The 14,957-nt window shown below is 53.0% G+C and overlaps 6 protein-coding genes across 6 annotated transcripts; 4 read left to right on the top strand and 2 right to left on the bottom strand.

The window, feature by feature from the left end:
* Positions 1–584: 584 nt before the first annotated feature.
* BO95DRAFT_517850 (metallophosphatase domain-containing protein) lies at positions 585–1,879 on the top strand (the record flags this gene model as incomplete). The annotated part of the gene is made up of 1 exon (XM_025591927.1): positions 585–1,879. Exon 1 carries the CDS (start codon positions 707–709, stop codon positions 1,877–1,879), a length of 1,173 nt encoding a protein of 390 aa, XP_025438053.1. The 5' UTR covers positions 585–706.
* A 574-nt stretch (positions 1,880–2,453) lies between these two features.
* BO95DRAFT_517849 (L-lactate dehydrogenase (cytochrome)) lies at positions 2,454–4,359 on the bottom strand (the record flags this gene model as incomplete). Its single annotated transcript, XM_025591926.1, has 3 exons — positions 3,989–4,359; positions 3,615–3,928; positions 2,454–3,533 (listed from the first exon to the last, which is right to left on the bottom strand). Exons 1-3 carry the CDS (start codon positions 4,089–4,091, stop codon positions 2,454–2,456), a joined length of 1,497 nt encoding a protein of 498 aa, XP_025438052.1. The 5' UTR covers positions 4,092–4,359.
* Positions 4,360–9,180: 4,821 nt separating this feature from the next.
* Positions 9,181–9,644, top strand: BO95DRAFT_262604 (uncharacterized protein). Its single transcript, XM_025581520.1, has one exon. It carries the CDS (start codon positions 9,271–9,273, stop codon positions 9,535–9,537), a length of 267 nt encoding a protein of 88 aa, XP_025438051.1. The 5' UTR covers positions 9,181–9,270; the 3' UTR covers positions 9,538–9,644.
* BO95DRAFT_262675 (uncharacterized protein) lies at positions 9,499–10,384 on the bottom strand. Its single transcript, XM_025581522.1, has one exon. It carries the CDS (start codon positions 10,245–10,247, stop codon positions 9,753–9,755), a length of 495 nt encoding a protein of 164 aa, XP_025438050.1. The 5' UTR covers positions 10,248–10,384; the 3' UTR covers positions 9,499–9,752.
* BO95DRAFT_262652 (uncharacterized protein) lies at positions 10,385–10,887 on the top strand. Its single transcript, XM_025581521.1, has one exon. It carries the CDS (start codon positions 10,522–10,524, stop codon positions 10,798–10,800), a length of 279 nt encoding a protein of 92 aa, XP_025438049.1. The 5' UTR covers positions 10,385–10,521; the 3' UTR covers positions 10,801–10,887.
* Positions 10,888–12,868: 1,981 nt separating this feature from the next.
* On the top strand, positions 12,869–14,668 carry BO95DRAFT_456497 (putative MFS monosaccharide transporter; the record flags this gene model as incomplete). The annotated part of the gene is made up of 4 exons (XM_025588406.1): positions 12,869–12,962; positions 13,038–13,145; positions 13,211–13,751; positions 13,828–14,668. 4 exons carry the CDS (start codon positions 12,869–12,871, stop codon positions 14,666–14,668), a joined length of 1,584 nt encoding a protein of 527 aa, XP_025438048.1.
* Positions 14,669–14,957: the final 289 nt, after the last annotated feature.

The raw sequence follows: 14,957 nt of genomic DNA, 5'->3' as shown, positions 1-14,957 counted from the left end.
TACAATATACAGGCCTACTACATGCTACCAGGCTGTTACACAAGATATAATCTAACACCTCCCCAGCCATATCGGAGGATCCCGCCCGTTGGCACCCGATCGATCTAGGCTTGATGTCACTCAATGCTGGCGGAGTCTATGATTCAACTAACGGATCGGCCCATGCGGGTACATGTCTGAGATATGATTGTGCTCTGAATCACTCATTCAGCCCCAGACTGTCTAGCATTGTATGTGTGCTGTCTCAGCCAGGTGCATGAAACGGTACTCGACCAGGACAAGGGAGGCCGCTAGGATCTCTTATGCACCGTATTATAGAAAGTACGGAGTACCTGGAAACCTGAACCCTGAGGCATCACGGGTTGCACTGGGGAAAATCAAGGCAGAGCCAATCATGACGGGCACGAGGCCAACCAATTCCCCCACCTCCGCAAAGACTCGGCCTGAGCCTGAGGTTACGTAGGCCGAGGAACGAACTGGAACCCCAGGCATCGACTCAGTCGGGTCATTGAAGCCTCAGGCCGGCCAAGCACATGGAAACCGCCCAAGCTTCCAACGACTCCATCCGATTACACAATTACTTGCAGAACTGGCTGAGACAACAACAACCATGGACTAGTCAACTTAACTTACTCATGTACTCACCTTGAATGCACCTCATCTTGACTCACTCTACCCACCTACACTCCCTCATCTACCTCCAACCATGTCCTCGCCCTTCCACCCCCGCCCATTTACCGACTACATCATCTTCTCTCCTCTAGCCGCCTTCATCTACCCCGTGCACCACCTCCTCAATCGACTCCGTGGACCACCACGACTACCGCCCCCGAACGCTCGTCCGATCCGCGTCGTCTGCATATCCGACACGCACACACTGGAATGGGCCGACATCCCCGATGGCGACCTCCTCATCCACGCCGGGGACCTGAGCAACGACGGCTCGGTGCGCGAGATCCAACAAGCCGTGAACTGGCTGCGCCGTCTGCCGCATGCCCATAAAGTCGTCATCTGCGGCAACCACGACAGTTACTTCGACGTGCGGTCGCGCCGCGCGGAAGACCGCGACGACGCATCGACGACATCCTCGTTCGCGACCGTCTCCTCCTCGACCGCCTCCCTCCGCTCCCTCCCCTCCGACGACCTCGACCGCATCGACTGGGGCGACATCCACTACCTCCAACACAGCTCAATCACCCTAACCTTCCCCGCCACCTCTCCCTCCCCTCCATTACCATCATCATCATCATCAACCACAAACCAAACCACCCCCCTCCTCCACCACCACCACCACTCCCACAATAACAACCACCGCCCACGCACGCTAACCCTCTACGGCGCCCCGCAAATCCCGGCTATCGCGCCCCTCGGCCCCGAACACGCCTTCACCTACCCCCCGCAGCACGACGCCTGGGCCGGCACCGTGCCGACCTCGACCGACATCCTGATCACCCACACCCCGCCAGCCGCGCACCTGGACCTCTCCCCGATCTTCTCGACGGGGTGCCCCGCCCTCCTGGCCGAGGCGTGGCGCGTGCGCCCCGCGCTGCACGTGTTCGGTCACATCCACGCCGCCTACGGCCTGGAGCGCTGCTACTACGACGAGGCGCAGCGCGCGTGGGAGCGCCTCTGCGCGGCCCGCCGCCCGCGCGCCCGGCTGTCGCGCTTCCGGGCTATCGTCACCGGCGGGATCCGGGATCTGCTGGATGTGGCGGGCTGGGTGGACGCCGCGCGCGTGGTCGTCTACGGCGTGCTGGGGATCGTCTGGGCGAAGGTCTGGGGCGGCGAGAATGCCGGCTGCGGGTGGATGGTCAACGCGGCGGCCATGTATCGCGATGAAGGGGTGTTGAGGAATAAACCGCAGGTTGTGGTTCTGTGAGGCGGTTTCTTGGGGGGCGGCGGCGGGGGCGAGTTGACGGAGGACTCCATGTTGTGTGTTGTGATTCGGGAGGATTCTAGGTGAGATGGAAGATGGATCATACGGGGGTTGGGATTGGGGCTGATATCGGGACTGTATATAATTTTGTTTGCTTGCATATGGCAGGCAGCCAGAGGGGGGGATGCGGTTCGGTTTACAGGAGCAGTGAGTGGTCATGGTCATGAACAGGATGGGTGCCAGCGTATCTGCTACTTGCCAGTCATTGTTCTTCAACAAAAGCGCTGCATCGGGTGCATTAGGCGTTAATATCACTATTTACAGATAAGATTACTTCGATGGAAGGATCCGTGGCTATACTATTTGCTACAACAGATACAGAACAAGATCCAGTGATGCCATCATATATTGTATATATGCATAGGCAGGAAGGTCATCCGGCCATATGTTTTATAATCCGATCGGATGAAAGTCTAACAACAGGGTATAAAAGGAACATGTATATAAAAAGAGGCAGAGGCAGGCCGTCACGAAAACCGAGGTGAGAAAGCAGAGTTGAACCAGAAGAGAAGGAGCCCTACAACTTGGCCTTCTCACTGAACCGCGGCGCGACGAGAGGATCATACGCCCCAGCGGAAAGCGTATCGGAAGGCACGACGGCATTGTGGCCGCCGACCAGGCCACGAACATCGAGCAGACTGGGGTTTAGATCCTCGATCTTGTTGGCGCCGATCAGGCGCATGTTCATCTCCATCTCGTCCTTGAGCAGCTGCATGGCGCGCTCGACGCCGGGCTGGCCGTAGGCGGACATGGCGAAGAGGAAGGGGCGGCCGATGCCGACGCCCTTGGCGCCGAGGCAGAGGGCCTTGAGCATGTCGGTGGCGCGACGGATGCCGCCGTCGACGTAGACCTCGATGCGATCCTGCCAGCCGCGCTGGCGCAGGGCGGGCATGACCTCGGCGAGGAGCTCGACGGCGGAGGGGGCGAACTCGAGCTGGCGGCCACCGTGGTTGGAGAGGACGACGCCCTGGACGCCGGCCTCGACGGCGCGGAGCACGTCCTCGACGCACTGCACGCCCTTGAGCACGATGGGCATGCGCGTGATGGACTGGAACCAGGGGATGTCCTTCCACGAGAGCGCGGGGTCGATGAACGAGGAGATGGCGCGCGCCGCGCCCTGCGACCGGTCCACGCTGTCGCCGCCCGACGCCTGCACGCTCGACCCCACGTCCGAGAACTTGGACCGCATGTCCTTCTCGCGCCGGCCCAGCTGCGGCGCATCCACCGTGATGAACAGCCCCTTACACCCGCGCGCCTCCGCGTGCTGCACGATCCGCTTCGTGATCGCCCGGTCCTTGTTCACGTACAGCTGCAGCCACTGCACCTGCTCGTCCTGCCGCGCGTCCACGATCTCGTCGAACGAGCACGACGCCAGCGTCGGGATCATCTGGATCACGTCGTGCGTGTGCGCCGACCGCGTGAAGATCACCTCCCCCTCCGGGTGGCCCAGCTTGCCCAGCGCCGTCGCCGTCACGTAGAACGGCGCCGACACCTTGGTGCCCAGCATCGTTGTCGAGAAGTCGACGTGCTCCACATCCACCAGGATCCGAGGGCGGAACCAGATTTTGTGGAACGCGGAGTGGTTCTCGCGCATGGTCTGGAGATTCGGGGCGAATTAGCGAAAATTTCTCGTCATTTCTTTTTTTTTCGCGTGTGGGTTTAGCGCAGGGAGGCTTACAATTTCATCATCCGCACCGCTGGAGTAGTAGGCCCAGGCCGTCTTTTTCATCACGTTGCGTGCAACCGCCTCAAAGTCCATCAGGTTGTAGCACGCTGCCAGCGGGGGCATGCGCTTGATGCGCTCCTGGCGTTCCTCCTCCTCCGGGTCGGCGACCTTCTCTTCTTGCTCGACTGTCGACATGTCGACCTCGCCTAGGTGCTTAGACTGGTCGAGGAACTTGTCCAGTGTGTCGGGAGGGTGGATGGGGTCGAACTCCTCGGTCGCATCCTTGCCGGCATACTTCAAAATGATCTTCTGGCCACCGGGGTGTTCTGCGGTGGTGTTAGTGGCGACGGAAGTTGGTGAAAACACGCAATATTAAAAAATCTTACCAGGCAGGAATTCCGTCACATCGTAGGCCTTTCCATGGACAATGACCCAGCACGAGTCTTTGGAGTTGTGCTGGGCGACATCAGCGCCGGTGAGTTTCGTCATTGCGGCGATGGGTATGTGGTATGAGGGGATGGGAGAGGGGTAACGGGGGTAGAGATGGATGATTGAGGATTGGAAAGTGGTGGGCGGATCAAAGAATCGGAAGTTAAAAAGAAGGATTCAGGACGAAAAGGTGAAGGAGGCCGAGGGAATGATTCGCCCGAGAAGCACGGGTTTATGGAAGAACGTCACGGCGGACAGATAGACTTCAAGTTAAGTTGTGGAGGAGACGGACTGGGGAAATGATCCTCGGGATAATGTCCAGCGAGCCTATTGAACGCTGACACCGGCCGGTGGGAAATCGCAGAGCGGTCGTTGGTCAACCCACTGCCAAAAAGACCCGGGTTTGCCAGCGCAATTCGGGCGACGGGCTCTTCTCGGCCGACTTATCGATCCTCATTCATTCTCGGCTTTTCTCCTTCGAGATTGCCTGCTTTGACGTCTCCATAGGAGCATAGCCACAGCTCAACTTAATCTCCAGGTTCCTTATTGTGTGAGTGACTAATGGCAACTCATTTCATAGTACGATCATAGTGGGATCAGATAACTCGACTCTTGGGCTACTACGTAAGACTAAGATTCTTGGGGTATCTTCAATGAACGGGTTGGTCCAGGGTCCAGTCGATCCTCCGTGGCCGAAAACGGCAATATCAGATTTGATCCACAATAGGCCAAGATCATCTGGAAATTACCATTCCATTCAAGGCTGAATGTAGTGAAATTTTATATATGGAGAATGGCTGGTGCAATGGGATACCCTCAGAATCTTATGCGGGAGCGTTTTTTGTTCAATAGATACAGACATGTCCTCCAAGATCACCTTAATCGCTCTCCCACGACGAGAAACTCTCCACCTTAGCCAGATATCTTGGTTAAGCTTAGCTGTCTTACCATAATATTGATTGCACTAGACGCATGATGTGACTGCTAGGAGAAGTCATACGCATTCTACTGTATCCGGCTAGCCATAGTGGGTTTTACATTGAGCCTGGTCGACCGGGTGGATATATATGTCTTACAGCTGAACAGTGTCTTGACTCTACTTTGTAAAATTGATTATCTTAGTAGCATTGTTGATCTTCATTTCACAATATTTCTAGGCGATTTTAGTGAACGGGATGTGTTTCTACTGTGGATAATCATAGAATAAAGCTCATGCCGCACGCACAGTACTATATATCTTTTGCTATGTCCTTCATGCCCGTCCTAGGTCCGCTCCCGTCGTTCTCCATCTCACCAGGACCACAGACAGCACCCCCTGAATGAAACACTAATTGCCGACTTTGGGAGTTCAACCTTATTCACGACAGTCCGGATACGACCTCGATAATGTCCTTCCGAACCACCCGAACTTGCTCATCTATCGTGGGCCGTTTCCCCTGCCTCAAAGTTAGGCCATCCCCTCCCGAGTCAATATACTTCCCCGTGGGCCGCCTCTAATCCGACAAAGGCTTCTTATCTATCCCAGAGTCGGAGAGTCTTGGCGGAGAGGCGACAGCTGGTGCCAGGAGGAGATTTTCTTTTCGCACCAACGGCCGGCTAAGCGATGAAAAGATTGCCGCGTAGTGACATGGCCTGAGCTACGCTCAGTTTGCTGTAAAATGGCATAACGCGCTTTGGAGGAATGTGAATGCTGAGCTGCACTACATTACCACATCCGGCCGACTTGAATACAAGCAGTGGCGAGCAGACCCCAGATATTAACTTCATTCGCTTGGAGCTTGTTCCTGCGGCGGGTATGAGAATCTAAAGTAAACAGACGTGATCTTGGGGATTTTCTTGCTTGTTTTCTTCAGGATCTAGGTCGAGCACAAGTTGCTGCATTGCGCCGGGTCAGTGTCGCGTGCCGAGGGACGCATGTATACGGACGATGTTGTGGGAGGAATGGGGAGCATGTCGGTCAGCGCGACATCAGAAGTATCTGGCTGCGTCGAAGCTCAGAGCAACGGAGGCTGGTGAGGGGGGCTCTAGCCGGAACTCTCAAGTTGTAGTACGGCACAATCGGAGTGCAGTAAAAAGGTGGGTTTGCCCTGGTCCCCAAATGAGCCGGGTCGTGCAGCGGATGAGATAACTCAAGTCTTACCGAGAGCTTTCTGGTCTGATGGCTCAGAAATTGGTGGCTGGCTGCATGTAAACGAAATGGTCTGTCATCTGCCAGCATCTTTCACATTGACCGCCGCTGTAAAGGTGCCGAGAAAGTTAGGCACACTCTCTGTAGACGATGTCTGTTTTCAGATTGTATGAGAAATATCTGAGCGAGCATCGATCTGTAGCCCGTGGCAGCGCAGCATTTGCCCCTCGCTCACCCAAGTCCGGTCTTATCACCAGCCCGAAGCCATGGTGGTTGTCCCTCAGGAAGAAGCAAATTTTATCAAACTGTCTTTGGTTATGACATGGGCAAGACGTTGTGAGAATCTGTCGTTTGCTGTGAACTTCATCGCTCACGGGAATCGTCCGGAGGATGACAACCGCAGCGGAAAAGACATTATCCTAACCACTTTGGTCTCGGAGTCCGGAATCAGGAGTTGTGGAGAGCTAACTGACGACTACTTCGGGCCCCCGGACAGATTTTTCTTCTCCCTTTGGAGAATGAGGGGGGGGAGGAGATGAGCCCCCATGTGCCCCAGAAACACTCTTGCCGGCCGTCTCCGGAAATGACGACTCGCCCGGGAAGCAACCAAGTCTGAACGCAGGTGGGGCTCTGACCACGTATAAGCAAAGAGCTTGCCCGACGGCGTTAGTTGCCATGTTGGGGCCGAATGGTGAGAAGAAGGTCGTCATGCTCTCTTGTGATAGTTAGTGGAAATTCTGGTAGCTAGCGATGCCTTCGGCAAAGGCTACCAGGATTTCATTGCGCGCCAGGATTGAGCTAAGACGCCGAAGCGAGTCATGCTGCTATGCATGGGACATTCAGAAAAGCCGGAGTTGATTGCGGATTCTCAGGGATGGTCTGAAATGGCAGGTTATCCGATGCAATGATATTCTTTCATTATGTGGGATATGTACTCCACGTCGTTGGCCACATGGGTTGGTTGACTAGAGTTGTCTGCCTCAGGCTTTGCCCCGGATATACCTCTTCCCCGCACCAAAACCGTATCAGACACATGAAGGATAGATCAGGCGTAGGAAGCCCATGAAGTCATTGGATGTTCCATGAAAAGATAAACGTCTAAATGGTAGACAGGCTTTCCGGCTGTTGTCTCAACAGAATTGCGTCCGAGCACTTTGCCGTTGAATGAGAACCGCAGAATATAGCTCCATGATTTTTAGGGTGGTATGGGAAGTCTGTGCGCTTGTCATAATTTTGCGACGGAATACCAAGGACAGGGAAAGCATCCATCACGCGCAGATTGATGATGATGCATACGAGTAGCTAGGGCAGGCAGGATCATCGACCAGGTGTTCAGAAATGACAAGCGCCACCCTCATCGCTGTCCACACGTGGATTTGAGGTCGCCAGAATATTGCTAGCAGAGGAATCGGCGTCTTATATTCCAGATCAGTGATTGCTACATGTTTCCATCGCTCTCGCTGAGAGTCCTAGTATGCCGATTGAGATGCGGACGAAGACACAATACCTCCGAAGTAGGGGTATCCCGCTGAGACATGAAAGGCCATTGATTCCACCCTCTCGCTTCGTTCCGGTAATACATCAGTCACATCAGAGAATATTTAGTAGGTTAATCAAGCGACTTCCGAAGAAAGCCTATGTTATGAACTACTGAGGTGCATTAGCACGGCACGGCACGTAGGACTGGGAGGCACATATAGTCCAGTGCAGCGATCGCCGAGTCTATTTGCTGCTAGTGGTGACACAAAATTCTATAGATCGCGGAAATCGACATTCCGAATGATATCTTCGCATCATATCCGGTAATTCCGAACCGACCTGCCGGGATAGACAGCACTTGCTTTAAGAGGGGGCAAGGGGGCGTAGCAGCGCATAGCGGTATACCTAAGGGGGAAAATGGACAGAGCCCTCGTTGCCGTCGATAAGCAAGGGCAGCGGCTCGTAGTGCCACCGGCATAACGTTACGGGATAGGGTGTCACGCATGGGGTACATGCGGATGCGATAAACACTTTTATTGCTGCTACACAATTGTCTTTGGACGTAGGTCAGACAGGAATGTGCCGAGGAATGGGCAAGTTGAATGAACAACCCCAAGAAAGCGAGAAACAATGCCGAGTCAGACAAAGTCGAAGCTGTTGCTTACATAAGCCGCAAATCCGATCTTTTTTTGTTTACAGCTGTCAGGTACGCACGGATCATGCAGCAAGGAACAGGCTTCAGTGCTACAACTCTACTCCGTAGGCTGCCATACTTTTATTGCTTCCTAGTTGCAGTTGTTGACCTGCAAAGCCACAATGGATCTTATGAGCCTTCACCGCGACGGAAACTGAGTAGCAATTGACGAAAGAGGAGCTGATGCCTGAAAGCGTCGCCCTTGATTGGGTTGGCAGTTTTGGCATGGAGGTTCTAGAACTGGGGAGTCTGCATGTGAAGCACTCTCTGAACCTGCCTTCAGTACTGTCCACATTCCATCCTCTTCACGTCGCACAAGCTGAGGGTACTTTATTCCCCTGATTGGCCCAAGTCTGGACTCCACGATCCTATATCTTTCTTCTTTTGCGTGTCCTCGTGACTCGAAGCTCCGAGAGCTCCGGCATCCAGACCGAGATGGCCTTTGGCACTCGGCACGCCGGTGCCGGGTCCGCTGGTAGGTATAAGAAGCATCGGGCTCCCGATCTCTCTACCCCTGGACATACGAGCTCGTGCGCAGAGCAATCTTATAAAAAGCTATGTGACCTGCTGAGTCTTCCGTTCAACGAAAGCTCCAGCACAGTCACGACCTCGGACACGAGATTCTCGTCAGATACAGCATGGTCTGCAAGCTACCTCAATTTTCGGCTCATTTCAGGTGTCAACCCACGGCCATCCCTTGTTAAACAACCAACCACCAATCAACTAATTACTCATGTCGCCGGAATGCAGCTTGGCTAGCGAGGGGCCAGATATTTACCATCCATTATAATTCGATCGAAGTTTGTGGTTTCCCTTGGGACAACCGGCGAGCTTTGACTTTCTCTCACTCAATGTCGGCTCTATTCAGTCCACTTGTGTCCGCCAATGATGGGCTGATCATGCAACGGTGACCTCTTACGTGATACGGTGTATGCGAAATGGAAATTTCCGCACTGTCAGGCGGGTCGAATCTCCTGAAGCGTCGACATTCTCAACAATCGAATCCCCGTTCCGTTGTTCCATCCCGAATCTTTGTCGCAGCCAAGCCCGACCGTGTGCAGTCGGTTTCAACCCTCGGGCCGTCTCCGTCGAGATCTCAACCAGTTAGTCAACTTCAAAATTCGACCCGAGTCTCGGAAACAAGTCGGATGAAGGCCGATGGCCTCACCGCAACACCCCGTTGTATGAGTTTTCTTCAGACGTAGAGGACGATGCACCCACTCGGTCCGTGTTAGCCCAGAAAAGCTATCGTGCTTTCCGTCCACTGAGCAGGACATGGATACTGATGCCTGAGACGGCGCGGACCTCTTCCCTCTCCGGACATTTGATACCTGCCTAATGCGGTGATCATTACTTGAAACGTATCATCTCAATGCTAGCGACCGCAGCATGGGGCCAATTCTCATGCAGGTAACAATTATCATCTCCCGATTCTCACGATCAGAAAAGAAATCAACCCGACCATCGTCGATGTCGTCACTACCTCGGCTGTCGCGTGTCTTATTTTCGCTACGACCGTTTCTTTTATCCGGACCGCTCTATGCCAAACTGCTTGGTCGGTAGCTACACCATTGCTCTTCGGATCAATATAGCGGCTGGTCAGACAATTATTCAAGTGGACTTTGACACGTTTGTTCATGTCGATCTTTGCTACATGAGTCTGCCCGTCAAATGTCGGAAGACTAGCGCGGAAGATGCTGCTTCGAAGAATCGAAAGTCTCCTTCCTGGAAGGAAATGAATTTCCCCGACAAGAGTCAATGGGGCCATGGGTAGGATTCGGACTTGAGGGGCAGAGGTCAGATTGTCTTGCTCAGCAGAACCAAGCTGTTCTATTGGCGCAGAATCAGGAACTGACTGACTGGCAATTTCATTGACCAATGGATCGCATTCGTTGGGTACAAGAAGACGAAGCATTCAAATGACGATTGGCGGCAGGTGCGCGTTCTTTTAGTCCCCGACTTTCCCCCACTTGATCTGCCCAAAAAGGTTGGATCTTCCCCACAAGCTTTTCCCCCACTCCGTCTCTTGCCGAGACGAGGGCTTGTGAGTTTGGGACATCTCGTGCACCAGGGCCAAACAAGCATAGTGTTCTTTTCTTCTTTTTTGCTTGGTCTTCGCTTTTATGGCCAATGCGGCCTCAAAGACGCCATTGACGTAATGGCGAGATGAAAATTAGATCGAGCTCGTCATGATCACCACCAACTCTGCGGCACGAGACAAGCATGTCATCCTTCGACCATTAGGGCATATGCTAAGCTCTGCTAAGCAACCCGGCGCGCATGGGTTCCAAACGAAAAGTGCTGATTCATTGCTTGTCAGCGCCGAAGGGTGGAATCCAGAGAATCACCCGAATTCGCTTAGTGTCAGTGGGGGCTTCGAGGTTACAGTAGCCAGGCAGATCGCAGGAGACACACGTCGACTTTTATCGCAAGCTTGGCAGTCTCATGACTACAGAATGTCTGACTGAGTCGTCAATTACTTTTTCCGCCGACTTTCGGGGGTACCTGGACGGGCCAACGGCCTTCCCGATCTTGAGTCCCTTCCGGTTCCGAGTGGAACTGCGGACATAGAGAGCGTCGGACACCCCCAAAGACCCAATGACGGGTAAGGTGTCTTAAAGTCGAGAATATAAATTCTAGTAGGTGTACCTCGCGAAGTAGACATAATCACGAAAACCGCGGGTTCAGAAGGCTGAATAAACCGCGAAGAAATGCGTGACTCGCGACGGAGTGGAAAGACGCGGAGGGATATTGAACCCATATTACGGGAGGGGAAATGGAGCCTGGAGATGGAGAGGGGAAGACCAAGTGGGGAGCAACCAGATTTTGGTGAGCGGTGGGACCGAATCAGCAACGAGGGCCCTCCCACCCAATGCAATGGACTGGACGAAGATGTGTGTTAACCCTACACCTGTCTAAACCTCTCCCAGTCAGACATTCGATATTCTCGAAAATTATGGATAGTTAGTTAATAGGTACTTATTCATCATAAGCTAATTGAATATTGCCAATGGCGCAAGGTCGTCTCACCTTGCAGTCTCAACGCTAGGCGCAGTCGGGAAAACTTTATGGCACCGCCTACGGAAACGGCTTCCCGAAGGAGGGCCGACTGCTGCGCGCATTCAGTTTTGACCATCATTGCCTTATGTGCCTTAAGTGACCTGGAGCTGCATGGGCAGGGAGATCTTGTTCTGTGATGCAATTGCAATAGACGTGTGTTGAACCCTGATGATGGTGGATGTTAGGCAGCGGGAATCGAGTCTTGGAGGCTCAAATACTGCAACAACAATGGCGCCCGCATTCAGATTCCCCCGGGAGCGGGCACTGACTCCAGGAGTCCAGTCCAGGCAGGCGAGATAACATGTAAGATCATTCAGCCGGCACGAGGATTCTCCATCATGAAGTACCCCTCGCTTGAGTTGCTCAATTGAGTGGAACATGCCTATTCAACAGGCAACTCAGCCCTGCACAGTTGATTCCACGTTGGGAATCGGCAGTTCCGCTCCGGCAGGCAGCTGGGCTATGTTGCCCATCATCAGATCTTCTACGCCGGGCCTTTCTACCGACAGTTACCTCTATTATTCCTTGACGCGCAGTCTGCCGAAAAAGCATTTCTCGGACACTACAGCCACGTACTTGTGACTGCTAGACATGTCACAGGCTTGTAGCCTTGCTTCCATTATGGCCCCGATGCTGCGTCTTAACCTGTGTGTCGGAAATGGACAATAACGAGTGACACCTGCTATGTTAACTCACTCACCCACAAAGGGCCAACTGCAGGGCCCATCCCGATCCTCAGGTAGCCTCGGGTGGGATTGAATAACAATCCTTGGTACGATTCTTTGCCTTCCTCCCGGTCCCCCTTTTTTGCGGCTACAATATTTCCCCCCTCCATTTATGTCTTTTCTTTTATTTTTTTTCTTCCTCTTTTTCTTTTTCTTTTCCTGAATTATTTCACAAAAGAAGTAAAATAATTAAATTAATTTCTAGGGAAATGTTTTAGTGGTCCCAAGGAAAATGCCGTGATGTCATTGCTCATTGCCCACCCACAGTGGGCCTCTGGATCCACCCCCAAAAGATGCTTAACCCAGCGTTATTGATGCATTCGGTCCCCTGCTGCTCCACAAAACAAACAATAATGAGGAGTGTGGTTATGTTTTCAATGTCCGTCGCCGACTAGTGGAGTATTCGCCCAGCAGCTTAGGGGATAAGAGATTGTCAACCAGCATGCATGAGACCGTGAGCACCATGGGGATAAGTAGATAATCCCCCCCCTTCCCTCCCCGACTTCTCCGCGTTCGGATTTTGTCTCATTCTCACTCATCTCTATTGCATCCCTCCTTCTTCTCCTCTCCTAGCCCTGGGTGAAACCGAGCAAAGGGAGACTCGACTGAAACAAGAGTTCATTGGAGAAGAGAGCGACTCAACTTAAGTGTTCGATCGCTCTAGATATCCCATCCATCTTGACTGGGATTCCTCAACCTCTACATCTATCTTTTTGAGTGTTTGCCGTTATCTTGTACAGATCCTATCACCATGGCGCCGACGTACGCAGGGATGTCGGGCAAGAAATTGTCCGTGTCCATCTCGACCATTGCTACGATGGGCTTCCTCTTGTTCGGTTACGATCGTATGTCTTGATCCTTTACCGGGTGTCTCTGGGAGCCACCATGAAGAGTCTTGAGCTAATTTTAGTTTACTATAGAGGGTGTCATGTCCGGTATTATCAGCGACACGGCTTTCCAAGACCTTTTCACTGCCACCAAGGGCAATGCCACGATGCAGGCCTTGGTGACCTCGGTCTATGAGTTGGGTTCGTATACTTCACAGTCTGTATCAGGTTAGCATTTGATCATTCCTAACGACCACACCATGCAGGCTGCTTGTTTGGCGCTTTGTTCGCTCTGTTCTTTGGTGATAGACTTGGCCGTCGCTTGATCATCATGTGCGGAGCTACTATCATGATCATCGGTGTTATTATCCAGGTTACCTCGTTTGCCGGCCACATCCCCCTGTTGCAATTCTTCATCGGTCGTGTCATCACCGGCATCGGGAACGGAATGAATACTTCAACCATTCCTACTTACCAGGCTGAATGTTCAAAAACAAGCAACCGTGGTCTTCTGATCTGTATTGAGGGTGGTATCATCGCTATCGGTACTGCTATTGCCTACTGGATCGATTACGGTGCCCACTTCGGTAACAAGGATCTCGTGTGGCGTTTCCCCATCGCCTTCCAGATCTTCTTTGGATTGATTATCATCGTCGGAATGTACTACCTTCCTGATTCCCCGCGCTACTTGATTGCCAAGGATCGCGTCCAGGAGGGAGAGTACGTGCTGGCGGCTCTGGGTGGCTTCGAGATCAACGACCACGAGACACAGCTCCAGAAGCAGCTGGTCATCGACTCCATCAGAGCGTAAGTCTAGTCACCTTCGCAGCCATTGCGAATCTGAGTCCCTGGTCGCGCAGGAGGCTAACACCGATGTCAATAGTTCGAGTGCTGCGGGTCAGGGTGTGACATATCGTGACCTGCTCACCGGCGGTCGTTCTCAACATCTTCGTCGCATGTTGATCGGCTCTTCGTCTCAGATCTTCCAGCAACTCGGTGGCTGCAACGCGGTCATCTATTACTTGCCCCTGCTCCTCGAAGAAAACCTAAAAGAGGGTACTAACTTTGCCCTTTTGATCTCCGGCGTCAACATGATTGTCTATGCTATCTTTGCTACGTTCTCCTGGTTCTTTATTGAAAAGATCGGTCGCCGCAAGCTTTTCCTGGGCGGTTCTATCGTTCAGTGTGTTGCGATGATTATTACCTTCGGTTGCCTTATTCCCGGTACCAAGTCGACGGCCAAGGGATCGATTTTCGGCATTTTCCTCTACATGGCTGCGTTTGGTGCTACTTGGCTTCCTCTGCCCTGGTTGTACCCGGCCGAGTTGTCACCTATCAAGACTCGGGCCAAGGCGAACGCTGTGTCTACATGCAGTAACTGGCTGTTCAACTTCTTCGTTGTTATGATTACCCCCGTGATGGTGTCTAACATTGGCTGGGGTACTTACTGCTTCTTCGCTGCCATGAACGCCCTCTTCATTCCCTTCATCTGGTTCTTTTACCCGGAGACAGCCAACCGAAGCTTGGAGGAAATTGACATCATCTTCGCCAAGGGCTTCACCGAAAATATCAGCTACGTCAAGGCTGCCAAGGATCTTCCCAGGCTTACGGACGACGAAGTCGAGCAGAAAGCCATGGAGTACGGATTCGGTGGCGCCAACGACGAAGAGAAGACGAGCGCTGCTGATCTGTCCGGCTCGAACAGCGGTAAGGACTTCGAGTAAAATGCTCGCATGTCATTTTCATAACGTTTGAGTCAATGCCTTGACGTGTTGCATGCTTCGGACCTTTCGTTGCTGCCAGCCCTGGTTGTCTGCGCTTGTGTGACACCCTAGAAGGCGGCTAGATGCAATTTCAATGCTTGGTCCTTTTTTTCTTTACTTGTGATGTTGTTATTCTGTCTTCCAAAACTTCTGTCGCTTTGGTATGACAGAGGACAATGCTGGTCTACGACCGGAGTTACATGATTGTGGTATTGGCATTGTTTCGGCTACGCCCCCGACTCGTTGAACA

The sequence above is a fragment of the Aspergillus brunneoviolaceus genome (assembly GCF_003184695.1).
Source record: "Aspergillus brunneoviolaceus CBS 621.78 unplaced genomic scaffold BO95scaffold_77, whole genome shotgun sequence".
In the NCBI taxonomy this organism is placed as follows: Eukaryota; Fungi; Ascomycota; class Eurotiomycetes; order Eurotiales; family Aspergillaceae; genus Aspergillus; species Aspergillus brunneoviolaceus.
This window is presented reverse-complemented; position numbering and strand designations above follow the sequence as displayed.